The sequence below is a fragment of the Cynoglossus semilaevis genome, chromosome 19 (assembly GCF_000523025.1).
Source record: "Cynoglossus semilaevis isolate Cse_v1.0 chromosome 19, Cse_v1.0, whole genome shotgun sequence".
Classification (NCBI taxonomy): Eukaryota; Metazoa; Chordata; class Actinopteri; order Pleuronectiformes; family Cynoglossidae; genus Cynoglossus; species Cynoglossus semilaevis.
This window is the reverse complement of record NC_024325.1, coordinates 1,471,677-1,496,228: the sequence shown is the minus strand read 5'-3', so window position 1 is coordinate 1,496,228 and position 24,552 is coordinate 1,471,677. Positions and strand designations below refer to the sequence as shown.

Sequence of the window (24,552 nt, the reverse complement as noted above, 5' to 3'; positions counted from 1 at the left end):
TCAGCAGGTAGGTGTGTACTGTACATAGATCGTGGATACTTAGACGATGCTTCAAAGGGTGTATTTACAAAGATTGTGAATTAACTGCAAATCGTTTTTTACAAGTTTAAAGTCCCTGAGTAATTTAAGCTTTTTATTCGAGGAGTATTCTTACAGTTAAGAACGTTTCTTCTACTTGAGGGTATATCTTTACTTCTACTCATATCCAGAGACGGGTATCTCTGGTATTTTATACAACTCAGTAATCTTAACTGAGTGTTGGACGATATAATGATTCAGATTATCTCAAATAGAACACGTGCGATGGCAGGCCACAGTGAAGTACAAAATATATCTGCTGGACAACAACTGGTGAAATGACAATCTATGTCCAGTAGGTGGTGCAAAAAGGCTATTTTTGCTTTGTCCATCTCGCATGAAGTAGTTACAGAAAGGTAATTTTTACAGAGCACGATCCTGTGATTAAACCAACGCCTCTGAGAAGCTATAATTTATTACATTGTTGTTTTTTAGTATTGTTTATTTTAATCAATTTAACAGTTTTTTTTATTTTTCATTTAGTTGATGGCCATAATAAAAAAAAAGTTTTAAGTTTTTTAATTAAACCTGGTTGCCTCTGGTCAAATGGGATACCTTTAGCACAATTAAGAGAAGATAAAACACTTTTGATTGCAATAATTGAGAAATATCTTGTATTATTTGTCACCACATGTTATTATCAACTGGGCTAACACTAGCCTAGTTACATGTACCATTAGAAGTTGTTACCTACAACCAGGCTCATGTTGGACTGTTGCATCACACCTATTGTCCAATTGAGTCAAATGTTTTAATGATTAAATATTAGTGCAGCAAATCTAATAGCAGTGATTGTGAACATAAAAAAGCAGCATCAAAACACTCAGGATGTCATTTCTATTTAATCTCGGAGAAAGGAAAAATGTGGAGAGATTTGTAAAGTCTTCAGTGTTGGGCATAGATGGTCTGAGGTTTATTTAAAAAAAAAAGTGTTTTAAGTTGTTTTTGAGTGACACATTTATGTACAACTATAGAGTCATGTGTATGGATGTACACATACAAGAGGATTTCACTTGTTAAACCCAGCTTCCTGTCCACTCTAAGGATATGACATCAGGCGATTTGCAGCAAATACTCATTTGAGTCCCTCCACTGAGGGATCTCCTGACCTATGGGGGATGGTGGCACATGATTTCCGTGAATCTCTGACACTGCATCTGCTCTGCCATTGATTATTATTGATTATTGACAAAATACTGAAATTGCAAAGGAAAGAAAAATGTATTTTCTTGTGGCTGTGCATCTTCACCAGTCAAAGAGTACACTAAAACAATGTATTCATATACAGTATATGTAAGGACATAAACATTAGTACATATTTAAATAATTTAACATATATTACAAATATGGCCTGCTGAGACAATGGTTTAAACTGTTAACGTCACAATTCTTCAGGCTTAATTAGTTGTTAAAAAAAAAAACATTTTTATTTGGCTGTGCAGTTATTGGTTCAACTTTAAAGAAAGGTAAACCAATTATGAGCAATATTCACATCTATAGTTAGTACTATAGAGTACAAAAAAATAAACCAAAATATCCACTGTGTAAATGTGGACATTAATATTTTTATACACTACCTGACTGTGACTGTGAGACTAGACACAGCCTCTGACCAAAGAAAATAATTTTTCTGGCACAAACATAAGACTATGTGCTAGCAACAGAGGAGCTAATGTGTATTAGCATGTTGTGTAGCTAAGCTAATGGATTCAGCTCTGTTGCAGTTTTCATATACTATAATATTCTCATCGTAACTGATAACTTAACAGTTGCACTCACTGTAATGTATAAAAGAGGACATAAAAAGTGAGAATTAAAGTCACATATAGGTTTGAACGCTTAAAAACACTGATGTGTTTTTGTAAATAAATTAAAAGGCAGAATTGTAGCACGGCTGCAGAGAGAAACACATAATATTTCATGAGATTCAATAAAAATCAATAAGGAGATTATTTTCTAATAATGTAGTTTCATTCCAGCTGCCTGCTGTGTGTGTGTTTGTGTTGTGATGAATTAGATAAACAGCCACCTTATTCCACATGAATCCTTTATTCGTTAGTGATGCGTTAGCAAAGTGTTTGAGCAGAATTGATATTTTGGGGAAAATATCAATTCTGCAGGAGACTGTAGGGTTGATATATTTTTCCTGCATGCGGAAAACTGACAGAGCAGCAGGAGAATCATTGGCAGGTCCTGTTAGAGAGGGTGAGAGCAGAGCGGTGGAGATCAGTCAGCTGCACTGAAGACCATGTGTGCATGTGCATCCCCCTTTCCTCTCATTCAGCTGTTTTGAAAAACGACAACCCCCCCACCCTCCCCAAATCCTGCTCCGAGTGCAGTCATTTCTAGTGCAGAGAAATGTCCCTGCTGACACTGAGGGATGACGCAGGCTCTCTCTTCTTCTCTCTGTTTCACTACCCCCTTCACTCTCCATTTTTGACTTCTCTCCCCCCTTCTTTTTTGCTATTACGCTCCCCCTTTTCTCTATTTCCTCTCCTGTCTCCCTTTCCTCTCTCCCCTCCTTTCTCTCTCTCTCTCTCTCTCTCTCTCTCCCCCTCCCTCCCTCTCTCTCTCTCCCTCTCTCCCTCATCCTGCTCTAGCACTGCAGTGCTGATTGTGATTGCACACACACTCACACAGGCACACGCAGGAACACACACAGGAACACACAGGAGCATAGCTGAGCGGCAAGGACTGCAGCAGCATGCACCAACCGCGCCTGAGCTGTTTGGGGACACGCGGAAGGGGAACTGAGGAGAGAAAATAGTGTGCTATTTTCACACCAGCCTGTGTGTACATCTTTCCAGCACCGGGGATGATGCATTTCAAGAGCCGATAGCTTATGTTATCCGACCTGCTCTGCACTCTGCATCCCATTTACCCTGCTCCTCCTACTCCAACTCTTCCTCCTCCTCCTCCTGTCTAAAGCATCGTTAGACAGGACTACTGATTGACCAGGAGTGGAGAGTGCTGGACGGTCAGGTTTTGCCCTGGATGAAAGCTTCTGCTCTGGTCCATGCTACAGCTACACCTCCACTGACGGCTGGATACTAATTGACATTTTGAGCTTGAAGACACACAGCCCTGCAGGAATCTTGGATGTTTGTCAGTGTTGTAATTGGCGCATCTCCTCTTTTTCACTGCTTGCTTTTGCCTTCCCTGAGACTGGCTAGCAGGCACTGCAGCATCAGGACCGCAAGACCAACGAAGTAGTAGGGCATGAGGACCCAGGGGCGACTCAGCGGAAGGGCTTGAGTGCTTCCATTGCTACCACTGCTGCTGAGGTGCTTATCTTGATTTTTTTTTTCCCTCCAGAAAAAGGGTGTCTGGTAAGGGTTGGGGAGGGTGGTGACAGCACAGGTACCCACAGGCCCCTGCAGAGCAGAGCGGGTGGCTCCTGCGTAGAGGAGGCAGGCAGGACGTCCTGAGGGAAAGCAGGGCTGGCTCAAGCGTTGGGCTCCTGATGGTGGCTATTTTTGTCTCCCCTAGCTGAGTGATTGGGACAGCGGGTGGAAGAGAAGATGCTGATGGCCCGAGACACGGCGCGGGATGAGGCTCAGAAGCTACACAGGAAGTGGCTCAAGCACCAGGCCTTTATGGCGGAACTGGCCCGCAATAAGGAATGGCTGGCCAAGATAGAACAGGTGAGTGGAGGGGATGGTGCCAAGGATGGCGGAGGGTGGTGGAGGACAGAGAGACAGGGCAGGTGAGTCGGGGGTAAGGGCCATGCCACAGAGAGCACATGACTGAGAAACAGTGCTGATAGTGGGTGTGGTGGCAGTGAAATGGAATATGTGAAAAAGAGAGAGATGTCATCACCCAGTTTTCAGTTCATCACATTGCTAGGGGACATCCTGAATTACACTCTCAAGGTTACATTGTTGCAGTGTCTGTATCATTGTCAGGTACACAGGTGACATGATCCGTGGTTCATTGCTGTTTGGGTTTTTTATTAACACGCCATTTCACAGAATTCTGTTTTAGTTCTGGGGCTGGTAGTGAAAGGACGAGGACGTGTGAACCTGCGCAGTGATGGGGTAAAAGCCCTGACACACAGGGATCACACTCGCCATCGTTTCTCCTTTTCCTTCTTTCTTCCTCTGCGACGATCACAGAGCTCAAATGAAACGAGTTTATACACACATACGTTTTCTTGTTTTTTCCCTGCTTTCCCATCATGCTTTGCTCCGCTGATGGAGTAACACCTCATCCACACAGATGATGCTCAGGGCCCTCTGCCTCAGTGACACTTAACACATTGGGATTGAACAGTTTGACTGTACACGTTTGTGGCTGATGCTGGTCAGTGAATGTGATCTGTAGTGCAGCAGTGTGAGCCGAGCTGCTGGTGAGGAGACGAGAACAGTGATGGATAAATGTAGCACTTGTGGTTTGTTTGTTTGTTCAAAATACGGAGCCTTTTGTTGCGTTGCCATATGTGAGGCAATTTGTGTTGCTGGGTCATTGATGTTTTTGCTAACAGCTAACCAACAGTTTCAACCAGGCAACACATTCAATCACACACATGAACACTATCAAATCTTATCAAATCTGCCTCTCCTGCTCTTTTCCAAACTCACGTGGTCAACTCTTTGTCTTCTTTAAAAAGCTGTGTGAACTGTGAGAAGTGTTCTTCACAGATTTGGCTCATTTGAACTAAAACCAAGCAGTATCCATGTATTGTTTTTTATCATGTATTATATATTTTACTACAGTGTGCAGATACAAAAGATCTACTAAAATGAGTACGACTGATACTACAGTACTCAACAGCCAGTAAATGTGTGCAGATTTGTGCTTCTGCGATCAGCATTGTTCTGTCACAGAGTGACAGCTTATAGTGCAGGATATTTCACCGGATATTTCACAGGATAATACACGTCCTCAGGTACTGCTATGTTAACAATCCACTACACAAGATACACCTGAGTACACACACACTTGAATATTTAATTAAAAGTCATCATTAAAACTTATTTCATATACATCTGTGTGTGCAAACAGGCTTTTCAGATTTGAATTTGTTTCTTTGTTTTGATGTGCATTGTCACAGCAGTAATACAATTAGAAAAAATACTCAATAAATTGTATATTATAGTTTTTAAAATACAGTTACGTAGGTGAATGGAAATATTGACACAAGTATGCTTTTAGCAAATAGTATATTTCATGATTGTCAAATGGAAAAAAGTCCATTTAAATTATTCTTTATTCTTGAATAATCTGATTTATAACTTAAGCTGCATTTTAGTTTCTGCAATTTTGTACAAGAACGATGAAACAAATAAAAAGTTACTTTATTTAAAAATCTGAAAAAACTTGAAAATATTTCTGGGCCTTCATGCTACTGCTGCATTTATTCAACAATCAGATGACACACACTTTGGACTTAAATTATATTAAAGCCTACGGGCTGACCAATCAGAGACTGGTAGCTGGTATCCACCTCTGGTGTCTTCTCGCTGGACTGACTCTGAGCTGCAGAAGATGGCTCCTCCACAGAGAAGTTCTTCTCTCCACTGTTTGGCGTGATTTCTTAAAGCTCTTGTGTCTGTATCTCAGTGCACACACTTTGGGAGGTCTTTGTGTCTTCAAGCACCACGAGCATTACTTAATCTACCCCCACCTCTCTATCTGCCGTTACCTGAGAGACAGGGAGAAAAGATGACTCCGCGCGCTGCAACGATTGGAGAACTCTCCGTACTTTTGGAAGGCTTCCCACCGCCACGCCACCTCTCTTCTCTCTTAGTACTTACTCAGCACATGAAGCTGACCGCACAGCTCCAGGCCAGCTCCTGTATGAAGAGGATCTGTGGCGGCTTCTCTGTTACAGCAGAAGGCTTTATTGTTGACCTTGTGCCAGGGCTCACAACGAGCATAGGGGTCAGAGCTTTGTGAGAGAGAAAAAAAAAAACACCCAACCGTAGCATGTACTGTAGAACTGTGACACGCCTATGGACGCCCACCCAAAATCAAACATTGATCGTTTATTTGTATCTTTTATTTCCCTCTGCTCCTCTTAATGTCACTAAATCGGCTGTAGTGAAGGAACAACTGCAGAGATACACACTGTATGTACATGCACTGTACAGTTAGCTTTAACATTAGCTCACAATAAGTCCTGCTTATTGTTGCCTAGACCACATCATCTCAGAACAAGTCTAGGTTTGCACACTGACTCCACTTAGAAGCTTCACAAATAGTTTTTGGTAATGTTCTCATATTGTTCTAGTAGTGTTCTAGTATGGTTCTGTCATGACATAATGAGGTTCCTTGTCTGTAAAGAGACATCCACTGTCATGTCACTGTCCATCTTTGGTTCATTTTCTTACATATAGTGACATTTTCCATGATGTAAGATCAGGAACAGTTCATTTACCTTAGCAACTAAAAGTACTTTTTTGTGTGGAAGTGGAAAGTATTTTTTCTAAACCTTAAGAAAGTAACATTTCTATAACCTCTACGAGTGTGTTATATGGAAATGTCATTTTTTTAAATCTTTTTTTCTGAATTTTTTTAGTCTTAGCTTGTAGATGGCAGAAACTTTTTAGTCATTATGAGAACTGATACAATTTTTAGAATGCTAATCTATTTTTACACAAACTGCTGTGGTATAATTTGCACCTTGAATCTTTGAATGTTTGATTTAAACCCTGATCTATCTACAGTAGAATCAGAGAAACAACACATGTACACACCTTTGAAAACAAGAGAGAGAACCTTAGTATTTTCTTATGTCAAATTTGCTCAATAAACTTATTTTGCCCACAGAAAATGTAAAATTATATAAATGTTATATTGTGGTACATTGCAACTCATTTCAACAACTTCAGTATATTTAACACGTTATAATGTTTACAGTGTTACTGATTAAACAAACATACTTTAACATGGTTTATACATTGGAAGTCAGTCATCAGTTTAATAAACAACAGACAGTATGGTCTGTCGTTTATTCTTAACTATGCACATATTCATTTCTATTAACATGGAGTTGAAAGCACAATGACATTATCACACAAATACATACTGTATTTTAACCCATAGTTGTGCTAATGATGGCTCACCTTTATACATTGGTTTTAAAAAACCAGGATGTTTTCATCAGCTCACTATTCATCAGCCAGTGTATAAAAAGTGTAGTTTATTTTATGTAATTAGCTACCATGCTAAACATGAGGCTTCTTCACACTGACTGTAATCGTAGTAAACATGTTTTGGAGCAGCACATGATCTCAATCCTCCATAGAATTCTATGGAGGATAGAATTCTATCATGTTGTGCATATGTTACTGAACAAGTAAGATGGCAACTAGTTAAACAGAATTAAGTTGTAACTGTTATGCAGTTGGGTGACCTGTGGGAGTCAGAGAAGAGGAAGCTAACTTCCCTGTCAATAAGACAAAAAAACACAAATTGTGAGCTGCTTATACAATGATCAGCCTGCAGCACAACATGGGCTGCTCTCAGTTCATACCAGGTGATAACTAGTGGTTTTGACATGACATCCTTGTTCATCCTTGTTGCCACTTAACAAAAGACTGCATAAGAATGAAATGGATCATATCTCACCTAGCAGAGAATTAATGCACAGAATTCCATGTTATAGTATGTTACTTTTGTAAAAATGAAATTAGGTAATTAGTAACATTTGTTTACAATAAAGTGTCACAGTTACTGTATTACATAATTATATTTTTAACTGAATTTTATATCGATCTTATTGCTAATATCCTAATTCCTCTAACTTACTGTACCAGTGGGGACCAGTGGGGACTGTTAAGTACCCCTGACATTAAGGTCTCCAGGGAGCCTTTAATAAACAGTAGTACAAAGCAGTCTTCCATGTACTGTACATGTCAACAGTATGTACGGTATCTGCACTTTTACATGCAGTATGTACATTTTCTAATACATGTAGCTGACGTTACAGTAATTTCTTGATAATTATTGTCATTTTTACAGCATAACAAGAACACACTGAAACTACAGTGAGCAGAGGCAATAATTACATCAAAATAATGCTTTCCACTTAAGACAGACATGTAGGTTTGCTAGTAGTTCACTTTTGTTATGTCTGTGTGAAAATCTAATTTCTATGATTTGCTACCAATGTTTTTTAAGTGAATTATATAAAAAAAAAAACACCTTAAACTTCCCATCTAAACTCCTGCCCTGGACTATATTTTTTTTCTTCTGCGAATGATTAAGCAATTCTCTCAATGTTTATACACATAGAACATGCACTCCCCCAACTCTGCTAGAACTGCAGCAGTCATAGGGTGGAGTTTGCTAGTACGTCATAGATGTTTTATATAAATATAATCTTCAAAAATGCTTTAGGTTTTAGAAATTTCAAATTACCCACTGGACAAAGATGATGCACTGAAAGAATTACATCAATACCAACACAGTAGGGACATGGAATAAATAAGACTGAGTGGTTAACTAAAGTACAGAGTGCTGATGTTCTTCATGACATTACAGACATCAACAACAATGTGCTAAAATGTTAAGATTATGCTCAATTTAATCCACCAATTTGTCAACTGTGTACCTACAATTTGTCCCTGGAATATAGCTTTCTTTTTTAAAAATCTTATTTTCTCATTATATTCTTCTTTTCACATCATGTTCATATTTTCACATTCATTTGAAATTTTCTCATTATATTTTTTATATATGTATGTATATATATATATATATATATGCTCACTATAGTCCTATTTTCTACTTTATCTACAGTGCACTGAAACCATTGCAACAATGTACTTTTACCTTGTTGATTAGCCTTGTCCCTTTTTTCTGCCCCAAGGAGATAAGCGACATTTTCTACATGTGAATCTGGAAGTTTTAGCATTAAAAAAGACATATATTAACAGAGATTAATTACTGAGAGTATTCCACCAGGTTGGGTGAACCTAAACCAACCACAGAACCACCTGAATCCCCCATCTCTACTTCACATTTCTTCTTCAACAGTGCCTGCAGCACCACACACCTTGAATGACAAATCAAAAATGACAGAGGAGTTATCATTTTATGACTTTTTGATTAGCGCCAGGGGAAATACCCAAAAACTTTACCTGTAAAAGATGACGAGAAAAGAAAAAGTCTTTGTCTTTGTCTACATGTATTCATTCATTCTGCTTCAATTTACAATTCGCACACCAAAACCTGTTGTTAGCCGGTGTATATTTTTTACTCACTTTATGAGTTGATATTAATTGTTTATGGTGTTGTTAGGATAAACAGAACAGGAGTACATTCTCAAACACCTTATAAAAACACATACTTAATAAAAATATAATTATCTCATCGCCAAAGGGAAAAGCAAAGGGGGGGGGGGGGGTAAATTATTTCTGTGGTTTTGTGTTAAGGGTAATATTTAAAAATTAGCCTTGCATCATTACAATTCAACACAGATACTATAGAGATGGCACAGAGCGTATTGTCTGAAAGCATTCACACGTCATATACAACACACCATCCAAACACATAAATTCAGTGTTTTTTTAGAGATAATTTCATACGTTCCATGAGTGTGTTTAGTACAATATGATAGACAGATGGTAGCAGAAGGCTTGGTGGCCTAGTACGTATGCACCAGGATACTAAACACCTTAGTTGTGTTACTGCTGTTGTATATGTTGAATATAACTTGAAAGAAACCTTGAGTTTATGGAGACTCTTCTATATTTTGCCTGATAATTGTCCACGCCGTATGGAGAACGGTTCTGACCTTTAATGACATCAGTGTCTCAGTTGCTGTTGTATGCATTAGATGGCAGTGATTGTTTTTTTCTTTTTTTTTTCTTTTTTTGCCTAACTGACCACTATTTATGTTGCTGTATCAGCATTTCATTAAATTCAACATTTTCGCACAGTGGTGTTTTGCTATAATAGGTTGGTTAATATAAGGCAGCTCTCATTGGCCCGTGTCGGCACTGAGTGTCTGAAACACTCACTTCACAGATGTCCTTTGGATCCAGCAGTGCTCAGGCTGTAGCACAGGCTCGTACACCCGCAGCCTCGGCCCTGTTCTACAAACCTTTGATTCCTTCTCCTTCTATCTCAGCTCTGCCTTCCTCCACTCCTCTCCTCTGCTTCTCCCCCTCTGCTAAAGCCTATGTCAAAAGAGAGAGACGGAAAGAGAGAGGAAGGGAGAGAGAGAGAGAGAGAGAGCAGCTTTCTGCTGGCTCTGCATTACGAGATGAGGAAAGAGGGAGGAAGAGAGAAAGAGGGAGGGGTGTGAGAGAGTGAGCAGTAGCAGCAGTTAAGCAGTGAGCCTGTGCCAAGAGGAGGAATGCAGCACTGCATTATGAAAGCCATAGGATATTGGTCCAGCTCTCTGTGAACGATAAAGAGAGAGAGAGCGTCAGGAGTGAGGAGATAAAGTCATCTTGGGCTGTACAGTTGTCGTACAGTCGTATGTACAGTCGTATGTACAGTCGTATGTACAGTACGAGCAAAACAAAATGAAAAAATGGGTGTTCCTGACACTGTTAAGAAAACACCTTCATCTTCACAGTTTCCATAGAATTGACCGTCTTTTTTGGGGAGACTAAAGGGAAAAGGCCACGAGTTCCTGTAACTCTTCATCCACACCGTGACATGAACTAAAGCAAAGATTCATGATCAGCGGCCCAGGACAGATCAGGGCTGTGTCAGACCCACCATGCATGATTTTTAGGTCAGCCTCGGGCCTATTGTTGCTTCACACACCTGCCTCTCCGTGAACAGAGGGCTGCGGGCCCTTGGCACGGTGCTGTGTTGTCCCAAGCTATTCTGGGGACATAGCTGAAAAGGCCGTTTACTTTCTAGCACAGTGTGCTATTGTAGTGAAATAATGACATTAACACAAACCAAGACAACCTGGTTTACCTTCAGTCAGTCTGTCACACTGGTGTTTTTTGAGAGCATGTCAGTCTATTTTTTTTTAAAGACGATTTTAAAGCTCAACATTTCTAGATGTGGACGATGCTATTTTTTTTTAAAGACGATTTTAAAGATTGCATATTTTAGATGCAGTTGACAGATTTTTGATCTCCACAGAGGCAACAATCATCTCAGCATGTAAAAACTGTCCCTGCAAGTAAGAGCTGACATTTAAGAAATGTACAAGCAAGGAGGAAAATTAATCACTCAGCCGGGGATCGAGTCAAGCACATAAAGTAGGATTTAAATGGGACAGGTTTAGTGTGTGATAATGCCCTATAAAGGGAGCTACGTTTGTTGATCAGTTGCATGTATGACTCTGTGCCATCAGGAGGGACAGGAGCTGATCCAGGAAAAACCGGAGCTACGTTCAGTGGTCCAGCAGAAGCTGGAGGAGATCAGGGAATGCTGGTCCGACCTGGAGAACACCACCAAGGCCAAGGCCAGACAGCTCTTTGAAAATAACAAGCCTGAGCCGGTGGTGAAGAGCTACTCGGACCTGGACAGTCAGCTCTCCAACTTGGAGCAGCAACCCCCTCAGCTGGAGCAGGCTCACCATCTGCCAACCTTCAATGAGCAGCTCCAGAAATTCCAGGCAAGTGTCAAAGGTTTAGGAAGGAGTTTGTTTTTGTATCAACAACCTCCACGTCATCTGTCATTACATCAATTAATCTCTGGGTTCTCCATCTCCAACATTCTCACTTTAGTGTATGTCCAAACCACCTCTACCTTTAATGTTGTATATCTTTCTATGTTTACCTTCATAACGGTCCGTCCTTCCATCATGGTCCAATCAAAATGCCTGCCATGCACGTCCAGTCTTTCCAAACAGCCTATCAGGTCTCACTCTTTCACCCAGCGTGCGACCCTTTCTGTTTTCTGCCGTGTCTGTTACTTTGGACGGTTGATTTAAAGCCCATAAGCTCATCCACCTCCACCACCTCTACCCCATCACCTTCACCTTCATGTGTTGTTTTTGTTTCTGTCTTTTTCGCTGACCTCCATTACTCTCTTCTCCGGTGTTGACCTTCACCTCTCTACATTCTATTCTACACCAGTGTGGTCCTGGTTATGCAACGTGCAACTATTTTAAATTAAAATGGCATGGTGTTATGATAGTATTGCTACTGAACTGTGTTTTCAGCCAGTTAACCTAGACTTCAGTATTTTATGTATACAGTATATAATATTATGTGGAAAATAATATTTATGATAGGGGTCTTATAGTATATAGATACAGTTAGAGAAAAGCCTAAAACTGATGATATTCTTAATGTAAATATGAGGGCACTAACCACCCTCCCACTGTCTGGCTTTCCTTTAACATGTAATATTTTTTCTCTAATTTGTTGTTATCTTATAATACATACTATAACTAATAAGCTATTGTCAATTATTATTAGCATATAGTTATATATTTAGAAAATATATACATATATCAAAATGGCTTGTAAAATAATGCACAAGAAGACACTCAGAGAAAAGCCCCCTGGTGGACCGTCATGATAAAACCTACATACAAACCATTGATCACAGTATCTTACTGTTGACACTTCCTTTGGGCCATAAACAACTCAAATGTTGCTGTGTTTCCTCCCATATCATGTGGCTAAAGTATGAATACTGTATGTAATGGCATAAGACAAAAATGAGGCCTGTACTAAAGTCGTTTTTGGGTAAAGAACTTCAATGCCAACCCTTGATTTTGTTTTTGTGACCACAGCCTTGTGATGTTTACTATAACCACAAGCATGAATTCTTCATGTCCATGGTTGGCTATCAGAAATGTTTATGTAACTGGAGCTTTACAAACAGACCCAGCGACTCTTTACAACACAGCTGGTCTTAAAGTTGTTTGTTTGGCTTCCTTTAAAATTAAGATCTGTGTATTCAAAAATAACATCATAGGCGTCTTTTACCTTGAAGTGAGGCACAACCATGACATAACCCTGAAATGTTCTGTAACATGACCTTCCTTTTCCTGTTGACCAGGCCATGGAGTCTGAGATGGGGGACTTTTACAAGGATGTTGGAGAACTGGGAAGCTTGCAGGGCATCTGCCTTCCCCAGAGAGGACTGATGGGAGGTGACAAGGAGGGAGGTGAGCAGCCCGCCATGGTAGAGACACGTATCACCCGCCTCATTGAACCCTTGAAGGAGAGACGCCGTATCCTATTGGCTTCCAAAGAGATGCACCAAGTGGCACAGGATCTGGAGGATGAAATAGTAAGAAATTTAAAAAAATATAAAGACAGCATGACCAGTTCTGAACAACAAACACAATATATACATAGTTTTATTCTTCTTTAGTCATCAGTTAGACACGTGTCTATACCTTGACCTGATTTTGGTTTCTTTAAAGCTATGGATTCAGGAGAGACTTCCCTTAGCCTCTTGTAAGGATTATGGGAATAACCTCCAGAGTGTACAGCACCATGTAAAAAAGAACCAGGTAAGTGTCCATGATGTTCATGGTCAGCTAACATACCAAATACACAGCTGTGGGAACTTAAATCTGATTGGTTCTTTAGACCCTCCAGAGGGAGCTAACAGGACGAAGAGCTCGTGTTGAGGAGGTTCTGGACCGGGCAGGCATTATTGCCTCCTTGAGGACTCCTGAGGTGGAGTTTGTGCGTGAAGGAGCGGGACACGTGCGCCAGCTGTGGGAGGTTCTGCAGCTGGAGACAGATAGGAGGGCTGTGTTGTTGGATGCCACACTGCAGGCTCAGCAGTACTACACTGAGGCAGCTAAAGTGGAAACCTGGCTGTCAGGTCAGAAGCTCCAGGTGGCCAGCGAAGACAAAGGCACGGTACGGAGAATCAGATGTAATTTGTCCATATTCATCATTTCTAAGTAAACACGTAAGACCAACATTGCAACATTATTCTGATTTTTTCCAGGATGAGACGAGCACTTTGCAGCTGCTGAAAGCTCACTTGGCTCTGGAGCAAACGGTTGAAACATACGCAGAGACAGTTGGCATGTTATCTCAACAATGCCAGCGTCTTCTAGAACTAGGTCATCCAGAAAGGTAAGGCTTGACATGTGGAAGTTGTGGATAATGTTTTAATATCAGGAGCATACATTTGAACAACGGGTCTTTTTTGGAGACGATCATCTGCAAGAAGCCCTTCAGAAAGTCCAGTTGCTTACTCCCGATTATTATATGTAATATCTTGTCTTGTTTTGAACAGTGAACAAATCACCAAGCAGCAGTCCCACATAGACCGACTCTACGTGTCCTTGAAGGACATGGTGGAGAACAGGAAGACAAAGCTGGAGCAGCAATATTGGCTCTATCAACTCAACAAGGAGGTGGAGGACTTAGAGAAGTGGATTACCGAACGAGAGGCAGTGGCCAGTTCTACAGATCTAGGCCAAGACCTCGAGGATGTCACGGTCAGTCCATCAACCCTGTTTAGAAAAGATAATGATGACTTTTAATACAAATTTTAATATTTTTACCCTGATTCTCGCTTGATAATAATAACAACAACAACAACAACAACAATAATAATAATAAATAATACATCTGATTTAAATTACCTATGTAATGATGATATTACATATGATATACGATACTGTGTTTTGTGATATGTGTGTGACCTACCCTCACACACACACACACCCCTGCTGATAGGCTATGGTAATATGGTCTTGCCTCTTTAATTAAAAGAAAAACATGTTGAATTTTCATCTTCAATAATTCTTTTAGTATATGACCACATAGTGCCACAGTAGTTATGCCTTACAGCAGGAAGACCATTGGTTCAAGCCCCAGTGATGTTCTCATTGTGAATGCGTGGCTTTCCTCCAGGTACTCCAGTTTCCTCCCACAGTCCAGGTACAATACAGATTGTGGATTAGATTAATTTGACACTCAAAGGTGACTATGTGTTAATGTGATTGGTAATCAGTGTTTATCTTTATATGTGACACAGCAAAGGACTGGCAAACAGTCCAGTGTGTAGTGTGCACTCACCCAGTGACTGCTGGGAAATGTCCAACTCACTATGTGACTGTGAAGTACTAAGTGGTAGAAGATGAATAAATGAATAGTTGAGTTTTGTATGCTAATTCCTATTTAGAACATATAGGGATGAACGAATTCTGAATACACAGAAGAATAGAGAAAATACATAGAAAGTATTGTGTATTGTATTGTGTGGCATTTATATTTCAGGTGCTACAAGAGAGGTTCACTAAGTTTGCCTCAGAGACCAACAACATTGGCCAGCAGCGTTTGGAGCAGGTTAACAAAATGGTGAATGAGATGATTGACTGCGGCCACACAGACGCAGCCACCATTGCCGAGTGGAAGGACGGCCTGAATGAATCGTGGGCGGATCTCTTAGAACTGATGGAGACTCGCAGGCAGATGTTGGCAGCGTCGCAGCAGCTGCACAAGTTCTTCACTGAGTGCAAAGAGGTACAGTCAAAACAAGTATCAGTCTCAGACTCAGGTGTGCCACAGTTTTCATTGCCATTTCAAAGGTAGAATGTCAAGCTGTGACACACGCACCTTCTATTTTTAAAGTGATGATGATGACGATACAGCCCTGTGTTGCAGGTCTTGGCTCAGATCGCAGGGAAGATGAAGCAGCTGCCAGAGGTGAGAGCGTGCCAGGCCAACATCACCAATCCAGCCACCCTGCAGAGACTCATGCACTCCTATGAGCATGCCCTTCAACTGCTCGTTGCACAGGCAAGTGATGGGTTTCACACTACTTTTTTGTACTTAAACCAGACCATGGATTTTTTTCCAACAAAAACTGTGTCCGTAGCCCAACCATGAACTAACCAACCCCCTAGATTATGTCATATGAATATTTATTTGAAACATTTATCTGTGATGTTTTCAAATTGAACATAAAAAAAGTTTTATTTAGAGACTTAATACCTACAATGATCATTCTTCTCAGTAGCTAAGCTAATCCTGCTATCTGGTATATGCATATGTAGTTATATTAGGGTGCAATGATTAGCCTTGAGTGTGACACAGCTTTTAACACTCTTCATTCATGTGCTAAAGGTGAGGCACCTGCAGGAGAACGCTGCCCAGCTGAGGACAATCTATGCTGGTGAAAAGGCCGAGGCCATCATGGCCAAAGAGCAGGAAGTAATGGAGGCGTGGAAGGAGCTTCTGAGCTCCTGTGAAGCCAGTCGTGTTCAGGTTACTTCAGTAACTGACAAGGTGCAGTTTTTCTCTGTGGTGCGTGAAAACCTGATGTGGATGGAAGGCATCATGGGCCAAATAGGATGGGATGAACCTCGGTACGTCACGTTTCTGTGTACTTTCATTCACTAATACACAACAGGAGGTCTGTAATGTTTAAGTTCTTGTGTTGTGATGGTGAAAAGCCATATGTTTTGCTATTGTTCACTGCTATTATTTCTGATTGCTCAGTATTGTATTGCATTTGCCTGGAACTAACAACAAATATTCATCAAATACAGTGATATGACAGGTGTTTTACAAATATATTAATTCAATGACGGTGCGAAAACATGCACTTCATTTAACATTCAAACATTTCGTCGTTTGTTTGTCCATGCCTCAGATTTCAGCATTGGAGCACATTAAATACATATAATATAAAATAAAAGGAGCACCTTATATAACCAGGTGATCTTAATCATTTTTTTCTCAGGGATTTAACGGCTTTGGAGGGGATGATGAAGAAACACCAAGAGTTGAAAGCCAAAATAGATGGACGCAACAAGACCATTCAGCAGTGTGCAGATCTGGGCAAGATCCTCATAGCTGCAGGCAATCCGGCATCTGAGGAGGTTAGCCATGTAAATTGTTTTGTAAAACATACAATCCATACAGTATCTAACTATGTTAGAGCAGTGGTTGGTGTATTCTTAAAGTGCAATTTTTCTGTTGTCACCACAGATTAAAGAGAAGCTAGACAGCATTTTGTCAAAGCAGAAGGATCTTGTTGAAAAGTGGGATAAACACCAGGAGAGATTACAGCGTAGTGAGTAGACATCTACATCACCAGCAGAAGAAGCTCATATCATGACCAAAAATATGAATGTTCAATGGACCTCAAAGATATTCTCTTTGCATTACACTTCCCTTACACTTAATTTCCTTACATGTCACTAAACAAGCCCTAGAATATGCTGTAATGGTACCTGTGTTGTTCTTCTGTCACTTCCAGAGCAGGAACAGTTCCAATTCGCCCAGGAAACTGTAAAGGCAGAGGCCTGGCTGAAGGCCAAGGAGCCGTTGATCACCTCCAAGGAGCCAGAAGGAGGTGTGGCCAAGGCCCAAACGGACGAGGCTGAACAGCTCATCCTTCGCCACGAGGCCTTTCGCAAGGCTGCTGTAACCTGGAAAGAACGCTTCAGTTCCCTCCGCCAGCTTTCTGCAGTAAGCTGGACTATAGATAAATGTTTAATCAGTTTAAAGTTAGAATTTAATGTGACTACAGGACGAAGAGCAACCTTGGCTAGCTGTGTTTTCTCAGTGTAGACATGTATTGTCAGTATATATTTAATTCTTCAGGATGCTCACTACATATACTTACACTAACACCTATGACATCCCATCAGTTTTTGATGCAAAGCAATTCTTAACCATCTAAAAGATATTGTTGATAATGTGATTAGCTTCTATTTTATTGCAATTGTTCATTAACATATCTTTGTTACTTTCTTCTAGGCTGAAAAGAAAAAAGAGGAGGAGAAAAAGACAACCCCATTGTCCAGCCGAAGGATGTTCCCATTGTCTTGTCTAACTCCAAATGTTGCCTCAACCAGTGCTACCTCATCTTTCTTGAGGCAGACAATACAGGCTAATATAGAACCCAAACCTTTACAGACTTGTCTGGACCTGGGGGCCACCCCTGCATCCCAGAGGTTGGCGTCAACGCTAGCCAGCTACAACCCAGTTTTGAACGGATCAGGCTATCAGGGATTGGAGCAGCAGTGCAGTGGAAAGTTGATGGGATCACCATTCCTTGGAATGAACAACCAGGCAGTAGGAGGTGGAAGTGACTCTGGCTTCTCAGCATTGACTTCCCACAGCGGTGGACCTGACACCTCAACTTATCTTGGGATAAATCATCAAACAGGAGGCAGTGGAGAGAGCTCTGGGTACTATGGACTTACCACTGGGTGTGTGGGGAGTTTGCAAAACCATCTTAGCAGTGGTCGATTGGGTAGTACGAGTAACTTAGCTCAACAGACAAGCGGTGGAGGTTTGGGAAGCCCGGGCTATCTCCCTCAACAGAATATCGGCAGTTCGGGATATTTGACACAACAGCCTAATATGGGGAGTTCTGGGTATTTGGCACAGCAGTCGAACATGGGGAGCTCTGGGTATTTGGCACAGCAGCCGAACATGGGGAGTTCTGGGTATTTGATACAGCAGCCGAACATGGGTAGTTCTGGATATTTGGCACAGCAGCCGAACATGGGGAGTACTGGATACCTAGCACAGAATTATCAGAGTAGTGGGGGATTTGGTAGTTCAGGCTTTCTGGCACAAAATCATTACAGCAGTGGAAGTCTGGGCAGTTCTGGTTACTTAGCTCAGAGCGGTGGCATCATGGATCCTAAAATGGCGTATGCATGGCAGCACCTTAAAGCGGACTTCATGCAGCCTAGAATCAACCATATTCACAAGGCCATAAACCCTCTCCTTGAAGCCAGCAGAATGCAACGGGAGCAGTATGGAGACATTCCAATGGCAGACATGGTGGGGCCAGAGTCTGGACTGGAGCTTCTCCATGGACGTCTCCAGAGAGATCCACGCGGTAGCCGCTCCGACCCTCAAATGGACCATCTGAGAAGAGAGAGGGAATACAAGTTGGGCCGACAGACCTCCAGTGAGCAGGAGATCCAAGCCAGGCTCAACGAGCTGCCGATGATCGTGCGTCAGGAGCGTTACCGCAGACGCCTGGAGAGGCAGTCGTCCAGTGAACAGGAGGGAAGTGGGAAGCAGAGGATACAGAGACAGGACTCCAGTGACCTAGAGGGCTCCATTAAAGAGGGCTCAGACAAACGTTCAGGGTATGTAAGTTATTCATGCTTATGGCAGAGGCATTCACATGATCCCTGAAAATTTGGATCCGCTAAATAATTGTATAACTCATTTTTAATGTCACTGCAGGGAAAAGAGATCTACTATGGCAGAGATTGTTGAACAGGTTCAGGAGAGAGAGGCCGCACATGTAAGTTTGGACACATGTGTCAGAAGTTCCTCTGTCTTTAAGCTCTACATCAAAATCAAATTTTTTCTCTGCCACCTCTTCAGGCGCGGGGAGAGCCTTATCGTCCTCCAAGTAGTCTCTCAGCTCCTGTGACTCGTTTTGATGGACGTCCTCGTGCCCGTGATCGTCCAAAACCAAGGAGGAGGCCACGTCCCAAAGAGCCTGAGGAAACTCGGCGTTCTCGCTCAGCCCCAGCAACTGGAGCCCCAACAACACCCCAGCCACCTTCACACACTGCCCAAAATGAAGGCTCCCTCTACCGCAAAAAGGCCACCAGCTCTGACTTAGAGGGTCAACAGAGGAGCCCCAACAGGTGCAGACGTAGATTATAGACAAAGTTGTTATGACCAACAGGTGCCTAATATGTCCAAACTCTCCAAATGTTTAGTCATACTAAAGAGAAGGCATTTTACAATTGAACATGATTAGCTAACGACCTTCATACCAATTACTGATGTATAACAACAGTACTGCTCCGATCTAGAAACCTCTGTAAAATATTGACATGTAAATATTGATTCAGTAAAGTGATCTAACTACATTTATTTTATATATGAATTACTGTTGAATTCTATATAGATTTATATGTAAATTTTCTTTCTTTAATTTTTTTATAATCTACACCAGGTGGCGTTAGACCATCAACTGATGGCAAAGAAAATAATTTGTAAAATCTAAACTTTACAGTAAATCGTGGGTCAATGTATACTGTGTGCTGAAAGAGGGAAAGCTGACCTTCTACAAGGATGCCAGGAATCAAACAACAACGTACAACGGAGAGCCAGCCGTCGACCTCAGTAACTGCTCCTTTGACCCTTCGCTGGGATACAAGAAGAAGAAAAATGTTTTTATCTTACAGTAAGAACCTGTTTACTTTTGCAAAAGAAAGAAATTGTGATTTGGTCTATATTTTTGACAAGACCGTGTTAACTGACATTAATGACTTGAAGTGTGGTCGAAAAAGTGTCTGTAAATCTAACACTAATATCTCCTTGTTATTTTCCTCTGCAACAGAATGAATGATGGAAACCTCTTTGTATTCCATGCAAAAGATGAGGTAAGAAAAGCACTTCAGTTATCCTTATGTCTGTAATTTCAACCTGACAGATAATGGAAGTCAGAGACAAACCCTGTGTCTGGACTAACACATGGATGGTTTTGGTCCTTTACCCACATCACAGAAATATATATTATTACTAAAATTATCCTGGCAGCTGAAAAAAGCAACCAATAGGAAAACCTGCTCTCCATCCACGTCACACCCTGAAGTGTCCTGTGATTGGATGAATCCCCCATGACACTGCAGATTTAGATGTGATACTGTAAACGGAGCACAGAGGAGGTGCAGGAGTGATGTTCTCTGGCTCTCTCTCTCTCTCTCTCCCTCTCCCTCCCTCTCTCCCTCTCCCTCTCTCTCTCTCTCTCTCTGTCTCTCTCTCCCTCTCTGTCTCACTCTCACTCTCTCTTTCTCACACACATAACTTGATTTTTATTATGCTATTATGTTATTTTTTTATCAATAACATAAAAATATCTGACTTTCACAAGTTACAACAGAAGAAAAGGTTTACATGGTGATTTATAGTTTAGTAATTTTATTATTTATTACTTTTTCAGTAAATCATAATGGTTGTGGTACAACTGTGTTCTACCATTATCTGAGTAACTGGTTTGTGTCTGAGGTCTAGTAAAGTAAAACCACACATGAATGTTACAATGATTGATTTTTTTTTTTCTCCTTTAACTTTCATTGTTACATAGATGAAATAGAGAAAAAGTGAATAAGTTGAATAATACTATTTTCAGAATAGTTGCGAATGAACCAAGTAATGTCATGCTCTGGTCTATGAATTGTGCTGTAGTACAGTACATACATAAATCTGACACAATAACTAAAGTCAAAAGGGCAAAGTCTGTTCTGTCTGCAGGAGCTGGAGACACTGAAAAATCTGTAATTGTACATAACATTGAAGACATGAATTGTAAACATGATTCACATTGCACATTACCTAAAGCACATTATATAAACCTCATATCGACTGTCTCTGTCTGCAGGAAGACCTGAAGGCCTGGACTTCAAACATCACCACCTGTATATCTGAGCATGAAGCCATGGTCAAATGGGACAAGCCTGGGACTTCATCCATGGATCCTGACCACTCCGAGAGGAAGGAGAAATCTGAGGGAGATGCAGACGCCAGGTCAGAGCCTTCTGAGATGGTCGAGGGGGAGGAAAGATCTGAGAAGGAGAGGTCAGAGAAAGGGGATGGCTCAGATAAGTTAGACACATCAGAAATCGCAGACAAGATAGAGGGCGGAGCTGGGGGCTCCAGCACATCCGGAAAAAGCAAATGAGGAGCCCCTTCATCTTTTAATGTCACTAACTGACAGAGGGCATAGGAGACGGTGGGTGGGAGGAAGGGATGAATGGATGGATGTTGGATGGATGAATGGAGAGCATGTGCAGCTAGGTTTGCAGATCCTCAGTGGTGGAGCCAAAACCCACTGAGGCCACAGTCCTAGGACTGACTACTGTTACTGTGACAGACTAATCTCTTAGACCCTCCCCTTCACCCAGGCAATACATTGCTTGCATTGTGCCACCTGGTGGTAGCCAGGAGGTTGGCCCAAACAGACAGACGAACAAACTGACTCCAACAAACGGTCACAGGAATTAGTCGCTGTCATCTCCCATCGTTGATCGTTTAATCTCTTGGATTCACAGCATCCTCCTGTATGTATCTTTGACTGATAATGTAATGCTCTGTCTATCTAGACAAACCCAAGAAGTGGTAAATGAAATGTTCCACAATATTAAAAAAAAAGAAAAGAAAAGAAGACATTTTTTTGAAGCAATATACTTTTTTATTTTGTCTTTGTTAGAGAGAGAAACTGGAAAAAGGAAACAAGAAATAGATGCAACTCTATGATTTGTCACATGTAAGCTTATGCCAGGCAGTTGTGCACCCTAGACAACTGACACATCTGTATACTAAACATAGTGACATTTAATCCCATCACATGGCTAGCTTTCAATCATGTTAATATAATGGAATGCTGGTGTTAACCACCTGATTTCATAAGTGTCTAAAAATACACATTTTTACAGGTTCATTTGAGTTGATGTTATTATTACTGTTATTGTTATTAGTTCACAATGCTTCACATGAAGAAAAGAGCTCCCATCAAGTTCTAATCCATTACCTCAAGGTGTGTGGCAGTGGTTCAAAGTAACACTAAGCCTATGTGACACAACACCTTCGTGTACATGATGAAAATCAGATCATTGCATGGAATAATCTGTTAGTGCACCTGTTAAAACTTGCCTTTCTTTTTATGTTTTGGAAATAAGTTGAGGAGTTGGAATTGCAATAATTCAGTGTGAGTGGGGGAAATGTATTTTGTTATCTCGGGCCAAAATCCAGATTTACTGTAAGTCTAAAAAGTAGTATTGTCTTCTATTAGCAGTACACATGAGAGTGAGGGAAGGGGGAGGTATTACTGTACAGGATACCAGAGTACTGACTACTCTATGATCTGTAACTCATATTAAGAAGCCAAATGGTCCCTCTGCAGTGTGTACTGTATTAGTACAATTTATTTTGCATAGAATGTGCTGATCCCAGTTGTGAATGTTGTTACCCCAGGGTGGGTGGAGCCCCAAAATGTAAAAACCCTGAAGAATTTCGCTGAAATGAATCCTACTCTGTTCCCAGTTTCTGTCATGAAAATCTCAAACCGATTGGAAACTCTCCACCGAAGACAAGTCAAGTGTAAAACTGTCAAGAATCAAGAAAAATGTATATATCTATCTTTGTATGTATACCAATCAATCCTGTGCTCTAAATAAAACAATACTCTGAACCGAAATGGGTTAAAATTAAAACATTTGTATTTAGCCACAAATAAAAACAATCTTCACTCAAATATATTATTGTTTATTACATTAAATGAGAAATATGCAAATTAGGAGTCACTATTAAATATCATAGTGTATATAGGTACGTCAGTATCTAGTTCTATTGACAAGTTTTACCAGGGAAGAGCAGGGACTTACTGTAGGTATGCTTGTGTATTTTTTATGTGTATATTTATTCATGTCAGGTTGAGAAGCCGCTCCTGTAAGAACGTGTTAACACCAGCTGATTAAGTAGTCAGCGTGTCTGTAAGAGGTGTGCTTTATTACCAACGGGAACTAGATAACTAGCCTGTGTGTCCACTGGTTAATTGGATTTATTGGTGAATAGCATAAATTAAATTTGAATCTATCTGTTAAATCAATACATTTGACAGAGGTGTGCTGTGAGCACAGGGATGAACAGGCATTAAGTCACTTATTGTTTCTTATATTTGAACGTATAAGGACAGTCACTGTAAGCTTCACTCCAAAGTTAGTAGTAAATTTGAAACTAAAATGACTTCAGCAAAAAATGGAGGAAATACATATTCAGTGGACGACCCACGTCATATCTGAGATCAGCCGTGTTTCAGATCACTGACAGTGCTGCCGTTTCCGTAGTCACTGCTGCCGCCTCCCAGACGGGTGGAACTAGAGCAGATAAGCTGTGTTACCATGTGAATGTTCTTTTCATTTATGAGCCATTGTTTGTCTCTACACATTGTGCCATGTCATGCAGTTTGCTGTGACAGCATTTCAAAGCACCGGGTCCTTCAAACCAATGACATTTCACCTGACTCTGCAGTCGTCTGACAGAGAGCCTGTCGTTGCAATACATATTTTTTATCTCTAAAAAAATGAAGCTATAGTATTTTCATGTGGCTGTAATTGTTCTAAGTCATTGCTCATGGCAGACATTTATCCTGCGCCACCATGTGCGTTTTACACTTTTGTTTCTCATCACTTTTATGAAACATAAAGGATTCTTCCACACCGTCTTATACCAGTAACAGATAAAATGACATAGGCAGCATAAACTGTGACTGAACAAATGTATTATTGTGCAAACTGTTTCCTTTCCTTTGGTGTGTATGACTTTGTTACTTTCCCTGACAACTTTGCTGCTATGACATTAAATAAACCTCCAACCTTGCTGATGCAAACTTCACGTGAATTCGATGGGGGCACACAGACATACACACACTCACACATGACAAACATTGATTAATGTAGGTTTTTTAACTGGTTCAACTCCATTCACATAAGAATCCGCAGAATGGATGTTGTCAACATAAGGCTGCTGCCATTGATGTGTACGTCAGTGTTTGTTGTTTTTTTGCTGGTAGTGTGTGTTGTACTAATGTGACTTTGCATTTCACATTCAGGTCCAGTGGATGCAAGTGTGCTCATGC

General features: G+C 40.9%; 1 protein-coding gene across 2 annotated transcripts; it reads left to right on the top strand.

Annotated features, from left to right (window-relative positions):
• The first annotated feature begins 2,108 nt into the window (after window positions 1-2,108).
• sptbn4a (spectrin, beta, non-erythrocytic 4a) lies at window positions 2,109-24,319 on the top strand. Of its 2 annotated transcripts, none has more exons than XM_025065828.1 (19): window positions 2,109-3,722; window positions 11,348-11,611; window positions 13,009-13,242; window positions 13,379-13,468; window positions 13,548-13,826; window positions 13,918-14,048; window positions 14,212-14,416; window positions 15,201-15,446; window positions 15,588-15,722; window positions 16,050-16,291; window positions 16,669-16,816; window positions 16,917-17,001; window positions 17,188-17,399; window positions 17,691-19,042; window positions 19,143-19,203; window positions 19,287-19,555; window positions 19,930-20,100; window positions 20,257-20,299; window positions 21,298-24,319. In XM_025065828.1, exons 1-19 carry the CDS (start codon window positions 3,600-3,602, stop codon window positions 21,595-21,597), a joined length of 4,590 nt encoding a protein of 1,529 aa, XP_024921596.1. In that variant the 5' UTR covers window positions 2,109-3,599; the 3' UTR covers window positions 21,598-24,319. The 2 variants fall into 2 exon arrangements, with proteins under 2 accessions (XP_024921596.1, XP_024921597.1); XM_025065829.1 differs by having other exon boundaries at window positions 2,603-3,722; window positions 16,669-16,807.
• The last annotated feature ends 233 nt before the right edge of the window (window positions 24,320-24,552 follow it).